An 8,232-nucleotide genomic window follows, 5' to 3' on the forward strand; every position below is an offset into this window, starting at 1 on the left:
AACGTCAACGTGAAACGTCAATACGACGGCTCCTTCATTCAGATGAGTTGATGTTATTCATACTGTGTAAAATATGAATTAGCGTCAATAGCTAATGAAATACAACGAAAGAAGGCGAGTTTTACACTCATCAAAGCAGCAAATATTTCGACTGAATTCACAGAAGAGATGAACTAAACGCATTGTGTAAACATTCTGCATCTGATTAATTTGATTCTTAGCATCACATTTCAACACACTGAACTCAAACGGCCTAATTGTTGTACAGAAAGAGAGAATAATGGCAATGTTTGCGTAAGTAGCGATCACATTATTGTTTTCATCACATCAAATGTATCCTTTGTTCTTCATCCAAATGATCTCATCATCATGTCTGATTTTATTTTGCAGACAAAATATTTATAGTGACTGTATACCGATCAAAGAAATCCGGCCCAATTTGAAGAATATCAATGTGGTGTTTATCATTTTAGAAGTGGGCAACGCCACCGTTACAAAAGAGAATCGAGTAGTGAGAACATTTAAAGCGGGCGATCCCACCGCATGTATCAATGTATCGGTGTGGGATGAGCCTGGAAACTTATTAGTACCTGGCGATATAGTAAGATTAACAAAAGGATATGCAGCAATTTGGCGACATTGTCTCACATTGTACTCAGGCAAAAACGGTGATATCCATAAAATTGGCGAATTCTGTATGAATTTCAATGAACATCTGAATATGAGTGAACCAAATCCGAATTTGGCCGCCCCGGTTCCATTAGCACAGAAAAATCAAACCGCATCATCATCAGTGCTGATCAATAACGGCACCGTGACATCAAATAATAATAACAATGGGAATTCTGTGACCACAACTATACCGACAACAACGACGATATCGTCAAGTGCAGCCGCAACAACTGCATCAGGAACTTCATCAAATGCCGCTTCCACAGCGTCTTTGGCCAAAACAACTGGATCAAATCGTACTGGAGCAGCGGCAACAAGCGAACATAACAAAACATCAACTACCAGTAAGACGACAGTGAGAGGAGCCAGAAATAGCCGGAGATAATGGATTTTCATAGAAACTTATGTTTTTTTTTTCTTCGCATGTTCACACACATTATACATATATAAATTTCTTGTACCGCTTCTTGCACTCCAATTACACTGATAATTCAGGTGTTATTACTTGATTCCAAAAAGAAATTTGTTTAAGCTCAAAAATGGTGATTTTGCCTTTAACTTACAATAGCATGTCAATCGTAACGCTTATCATTGACAAAATTGGTTGGTTGGATTTTTTATGACAAATAAATTGGAAGTTCATCGAAATAAACAGAAATGCAACATTCTTATAGGTAATAACAGCTGAGTGAATTTTTTTTTTCCAAAATACACACAAAATGGCGGAAAAATCAAAAAAAAAAAATATCATATCGTTCAAACAGTAACCGATATTCGCGGCGGCATCGGCGTCGCTAAAATTCGCATTCATTCACATTCCGTAAGTTGTCTGTGCTTTCAATAAATTCGAACGAATCGAAACTCACTAGTTCAAACTCGCACACGCTCGCACACAACGAATCATACACATGTGATGTACGCTCACACTGAAAGCGAGCACACCACATTCACCTCAGTGTGCACGGATATATTTTCGAGAGCGAACTAGTGATGTACTGCTGCTGTAGCGAAAGAACCAAAATTTATTCGCATTCGCAAGACATACATAAAAAAAAAAAAGAAGAGAGCAGATTATTAAAAGTAAAAGAGAATAGAACTGAAATTTTAATTATACACTGAAAAAACAACAGAGCATTCAAACGACGACGAAGAACGCACGAAGTTGCAGCATAAAAATTCATAGAAATATTTATTTTAAAAAGAAATTAAAGTGATTTTTAAAACAAAACGTAACTATCAGAAACTGCCAAATAGAATGGATTCTTAAAATAGTAAAATCAAGTACAGCGATTTCAGTTTGAGTGTGGGATGACATTTTTGTTTAGCGATACACTTTTATTGCCCAAGTGCTCGATTTTTTTTTTTTTCGTGTTTTCATTTACTGCGCTTTTATTCTGTCTTATTTTCAATTTGGTCTTACAACAACAAAACGTTTACGTCTCTGTGTCTCCCTCTCTCTCTCCCTTTTTCCCTACGTTATATTTTTGTTGTTAATTTTCATAAAAGCAAAAAAAAAAAAAAAAAGAAATCAGAATATTTTCGGAGAGAAAAGTGAAAGCTGCCTACTATTGATTTTTGTCAATATTCGCACAGTTATAAGCCAGTTCTCAGCTTCGAATCGTTTCTAATGTGATTTTGTGAATTTATTTTTCATTTATTTCGACCATCATTCGTTAACTTAGTTGAATTTTTTTTTTCTCTTTCGAATATATATGTATATTTTCCAAAGAGCAGATATGTTTTCTTCTGTGCAAGTGTTCGCATGTATGGGTCCGTTTTACATATGTGCACATAAAGTGTTTATATATTTTTGCATTAAAGAAGGAAAAAAGCAGTGCTGCGAGTGTCATTGTGCAGAATACGAAAAGGAAAAAAAAAATTATTGCTGAATGTCAGACGGGTGTGCATGTGTATATGACTGTATATGTATGTGATTGTGTGAGTGCCTCTGTTTGCATGAGTATGTTTGTATTGCAGTGAGTGTATGGCTACTAGGCCATTTGTAATACGATGCCGTTGCGAGTTAGTGTGAATCGTGTATGCGAATCGAGCGATTTTGATTTAAATGCTTATGCGACCAAGAAAGAAAGAGGGAACAAACGAACGACTGAGAAATATGTGTGTCCGTGCAATATCGCCACTGTGTTGGTATTCAGTTGGTTGGTGTACTGACACACTAAAGAAATTTATCAACGTTGAGAAAGTATAAAACAAGAGATCGTACATTTATTTATCTTTTAACCTATATTCCATTCTAATATACCGTTTTTCACTGTGAATTTAACGCTGTTGATATTTCGCTCTCCGAAGCGAGTTTTTTTTTTTGTTTCGTCTGTAGTAGTTGTTAATAGTGTGTTATTATTGTTGTTGTTGTTTCTGTACGATGTGCGTGAAAAAAGTACACATTGAATAAAAAATTTAAGATGCACAAAAAAGAAAAGAAAAAGTCAAATATGCCATGAATAAGTGTGTTATACTTTTTGATACAAATGTGCCATGCAAAAACGGCTAATTTGCGTGAAATACCGTGGAAGCGACGGAAAATTATAACGTCAAATCGTCAAAAATTTATTTATATAGGTCTCAAAATGATTCGATAAGTGTCGAATAGAGACTCAGTGGCTGTTAAATGTGCATAGAAATTCAAGCTAATGGTATTGAAACCGAAAAGAACAATTCACACAAATGAATGCAACATAACACAACACTTGTGCGAACGCAACCAAATTTTAGTGGAAACATTATGAACAAACCATTTGTGGCCTTTTCTTATTCCGCTTGTTTCTTGGAATGCCGCTATTAAAACCTAAATATGTATACAAAAAACGAAAAATAGTTGCAGTTTCATTTGTCGATTGCAATTTGATCTCAATTGAAATCGAACTGATAACTGAAATGAGAGGAAAAAAAAACCATTTGATCACGCTAATTGGTCCTGTCTCAGTCGACACATTTGTGCAATTGCCAAATAAATTATTCATTTGTTCTCTTCGCCTCATTCTGATCGATAAATTGTTTTAATATTTGCATGATTCCATCGATTGGAAAGCAGTGTTTTCACTTTTGATATTCCTTGTGATTGACGATGGCAAAATTTCCCATTATATGTTCAAGTTTGTCTAATATTTGTGTGTTTACAGAATGAATGAAATTATGCAAAGGGAACAAAAAATGATTTTCTTAAATTTGCAAATAAAATCAAAGCAATTAATACAAGTGTTTTTTTTTTTTTTTTGTTCTCGTATCTCTTTTTTTCAAACAGAAGCAAACAAGAAAGTGCCAAAAAGCGTGATAAAAATCAAAAAACGAAACATAGCTATTAAAAGTTAAACTAAAAACAACAAACAAACAAAATTTTACGACGAACCATAAGAATAAGTATTTTTTGTAACGAATAATTTAAAAAAAAAATTAAAGGCAAGAACAACAACAATAACAGCAACAACAAAAAAAAAAGAAAAGAAAAAGAAGCAACAAATACTCGAATTCGAAGGGAAATAAACACAGATACAAATGCAAACAATGGCAGTTACAAACACTTCAAATGGACAATTAGATGCACAATTGGCCGCACCAAAATATGGAACACTAATCCCGAATCGAATTTTCGTTGGTGGAATCAGGTGAGCAAAATAGATAATTGTGCGTGCGTGTATGCGTGTGTATAATATTAATTTGCAACAATAAATTATAACGCATCACTTTGGGTTTACCTTTTTTTTTTTAATCATCATCAGTGGTGACACAACAGAAGCTGAGCTCTGTAGAGTTTTTTCATCGTATGGAAATGTCAAATCAACAAAAATCATTGTCGATCGAGCTGGCGTTAGTAAAGGATATGGTTTCGTAACATTTGAAACAGAGCAAGAAGCACAACGGCTACAGGCAGATGTAAGTATCGTCACTTAATGTTTAACATGTTCAAATGCAATTTGGTTTACAATTGTACAACAATCTTGCGTTGTAATTTACAGGGTGAATGTGTCGTGCTAAGGGACAGAAAATTGAATATTGCACCAGCGATTAAGAAACAGGTAAATTAATCAAGTTTTTCTTCTAATTGTTTTCTTCCTAATTTTCAAAAACAACAACAAAAAAAAAAAAATCCTAAATAAATGTTTTGCTATATGGCAATAATCAGGCAGTAGTTGCGACAAATGGTGCCGTATATTATGCACCGACTCAACCAGCTCAACTGAACAATATTCCGATCGATCAGTTCTCAGCTGCTGCGGCTGGGGTCTATCCACCTTCTGCTGTGCCAGCAATATATCCTCAAACCATACCATACCAACCATATTATCAATATTACAGTGTACCAATGGTAAGTATTTTTCTGCATCACCATCTTCCTCTTCGCACCATCATTTCGCCATTCAAATATTTTTCCAGTTTTAAAATCGGGCGTAGATCACACTGATTTCTAACGATTTCTGTATGCTTTTCAGAATGTACCTGCAATATGGCCACAAACAAGCTATCAAGGTATGTATACCTTGAATATACGAAAATAGTCCGGCGAAAATATTCCACTTTTTCACAATCGATAATAATTCGTTTGTCATTTCTTCTCTATCTCTCTTTGAATCGCCTAGGAATCTACCCCTGTTAGAATAATCTTCAATACAAAAATGATAATATTTAAACAAACAAAAAAAAAAAAAACACACACATATATTTATATATATTGAAGAAAAAAAAATGATACAAAAAAAAAAAAACAACAAGAAAAGAAAACCGAGATTGGTACTAATTGCAGACTGATTTTTTGTTTTTGATAACCTTTTGCAAGCGCTACCAAAATACAGATTTTTGGTTATCCGTTAATTCTTAATAATTCTTACGAGAAATCTACATGTTGTTATTGAAAAAAAAAAATATAAGAAAAATCTAGAGTAAAAAAATCACAAACACACACACAATAAGACACATACACATTATTGACACATTTGAAAATGTTGAAATGAACAGAACAAAAAGTAATTTATCGAGTAAATGAAAGAATCTGGAACCAGATGAATAAGATATTTCAACTGTGAAACGAAAAAAAAAAAACAGAAAATTGTAAAGAACAGAGAAATGTTTATCCGATCTATGCGAACAGGAGAATCAAATGAGCAAGCAAACAACCGATTATATAGTATATACAGTACCTTCTAAAGTTGAAAAATTACTAAACAAGCAAACACAAAAAATCACATTTTCTCTATGTGTATTGTTGTCAGATTGTGTCACGATCAATCGTTTCTTGTTATCGTATATCGAATTAAAAAAGAAAGAAATGTACACATGTTTATAATTTTTCTTTTTGTTTGTTTGTCAAGTGAGAATCGCTCAATTGCATTGAGGATGCGCGCGCAAAATTTTCAAACTAACGGTCGTACTGGATGTACAGACCGTAGTATATTGTTACTATATTTATAATTTTGACTTGTAAATTAAATAACAACAACAAAAAAGATGAAAAAAAAAGACGGAAAAAATGTTGTTAAAAAAGAACATGATGCGAAAGCCAATACTCGAAGAGTACAGAAAATTAAAAAAAAAAAATCAGACACTAGAAAAACACAAAAACACATTCACATATACACAAACCGAATACTACTTAAAATTTAACGAGTAATACATTTAAATAAGTACATTTATCAAATAACGACCTAGCGATGAGAGTAATTGTCAAGAAAGTGAAGCGACAAACAAGCGATAAAGTGAAAAAAAAAATACAAGAATATGCAAGAAATGATCAACAATAGGAGCAGTATATTTATTCGACTATTATAACTATTAGAAATTATTCAAAATATTTATTGAAGACAGTGACAAAAATAAATCGAACATATAGGTATATAATATATATATACAGAGAGACACATACAAACACACACACACACACACACACACACACAAAAGTGAATTAAATTAACTGAAGAAATAAATAAAAAATAGAATAATTAGGCTAAAAAGAAAACAATAAAACAAGATACAAACGAACAATATATTGAAATGTTATGAAGATATAAATATTTTATTTGACGTACACAAACATACACTCACAAACAATGATGAAACATAAACATCAACCAGAAATAGCAATAAGAAAATAATACGATTACAAGCGTTATGGTAATGCAGAAATGCACCGCAATTTGTTGTGACAAATCAGAAATGATGTGTACGAGCTTCACGATGCGATGAATCAATTGGTAATGCGATTTGATTACATATTGAATATTTTAGTTTCAATTGAATTGATCTGAAGAAGAAAAAATGTGTTTTGAAATAAATCAGGATTTTGCTCATCGATTTATCGCTTCAGACGGTCACACACACATACCGAAGAAGAAAATAAAAATAAAACAACCATTTCACACAAAAGCAACACAATTTACGGCGAATGTAAATGCACATAACGAAAAGAAATAAATTAATGTCAAGTACTAAAGCGATAATAATTCAAAAGAAGAAAAAGAAAAACAAAGCATTAATCGTTATCATCAAATAAATGAAAAAAGGATAAAAAATTATCTAGACGTATGATATATTCGTAATGAAAATTTAAAAAAAAAAAACTAAATTAGGAACAATAATAATTTATTATAGATTTAACGAATGAAAAACTATAATTTAATAATAATATTAATCAATAACTTGCAAATATGTAACTAAATGGCGAGAAAAGCGCATGCAAACACAACGTACGTGTGTATATTTATGGAAATATAACAACAACAAAAAAAGAAAGAAAAATATTGTGTATTTCTGTTATGCATTCAAAATCTAACGGAAATCCAAATGTTTGATGTCGATTACATAAAACGTGATTCGGTACAGTGTTAAGACGAAAAGTGAACAGACGACAGCTAAAATTGCAAACTATTTATTGTTGTGAATTTTTTTTCATCGAAGCAAATTATTTTGTTTATTGTTTTGTTTTGATTTTATTTTTGAGAACAGACAAATAATTCGGCAATATCCAGTGATCGATTTTTCTATTTTTTCTTCTCCTCTCCAGACAACGCAAATAAAACATTACACTCGGTTTCTCTCCAACTCCATTGAAATGGTTGAATTCCATATTTAAAGAAAAACAGATTATTTATCCGTTCAAAAATATAAAAAAAGGCAAGGTAAAAAGTAGTCTGGATTTCGGAAAAAAAAAACATGTTGTTCTTTTTTTTTTTTATTCAATGAAATGGCAATATAAATTCCGAATTCGTTGAAATCCAAAAGGAGGGAAAAAAATTAATACGCAACTTTTTCTGTTCTGAACAAGCAATGTTAAAACATAAAAAAAACTCTTGGATTAATGTGAATGAAGAGGAGTAAGTGGAAGTAACAACGCATACACAGACACAAAAACTGATTTAGATGTAATATAATTATTTATTAACGGCATATATTTAAATCGAAAAAGCGAAACGAAATTACTTTATTATTGCCAAAAAAGCAAATTATAACAAACTGAACAAACAAACAAAAAAAAAACTAACAAGAAAAATGAAACAGGCCTTTTACCACAACATGTCGCAGACTGTGGTTTTATCAATATAGATGAGTATA

At 32.0% G+C, this 8,232-nt stretch overlaps 2 protein-coding genes across 16 annotated transcripts; both read left to right on the top strand.

The window, feature by feature from the left end:
- Positions 1 to 8: 8 nt before the first annotated feature.
- LOC129575534 (SOSS complex subunit B homolog) lies at positions 9 to 1,357 on the top strand. Its single transcript, XM_055459297.1, has 2 exons — positions 9 to 294; positions 391 to 1,357. Exons 1-2 carry the CDS (start codon positions 281 to 283, stop codon positions 1,055 to 1,057), a joined length of 681 nt encoding a protein of 226 aa, XP_055315272.1. The 5' UTR covers positions 9 to 280; the 3' UTR covers positions 1,058 to 1,357.
- Positions 1,358 to 1,544: 187 nt separating this feature from the next.
- Positions 1,545 to 8,032, top strand: LOC129575812 (protein boule). 15 transcript variants are annotated; one of them, XM_055459899.1, is made up of 7 exons: positions 1,545 to 1,901; positions 3,935 to 4,295; positions 4,410 to 4,563; positions 4,647 to 4,706; positions 4,814 to 4,996; positions 5,121 to 5,157; positions 5,268 to 8,032. In XM_055459899.1, exons 2-7 carry the CDS (start codon positions 4,186 to 4,188, stop codon positions 5,282 to 5,284), a joined length of 561 nt encoding a protein of 186 aa, XP_055315874.1. In that variant the 5' UTR covers positions 1,545 to 1,901; positions 3,935 to 4,185; the 3' UTR covers positions 5,285 to 8,032. The 15 variants fall into 15 exon arrangements, with proteins under 15 accessions (XP_055315874.1, XP_055315879.1, XP_055315878.1 ...); XM_055459904.1 differs by having other exon boundaries at positions 1,549 to 2,301; XM_055459903.1 differs by having other exon boundaries at positions 1,549 to 1,953.
- Positions 8,033 to 8,232: the final 200 nt, after the last annotated feature.

This window comes from Sitodiplosis mosellana, unplaced genomic scaffold, assembly GCF_009176505.1.
Source record: "Sitodiplosis mosellana isolate CC-2019 unplaced genomic scaffold, AAFC_SMos_1.0 Smas_scaffold_6167, whole genome shotgun sequence".
Lineage (NCBI taxonomy): Eukaryota > Metazoa > Arthropoda > Insecta > Diptera > Cecidomyiidae > Sitodiplosis > Sitodiplosis mosellana.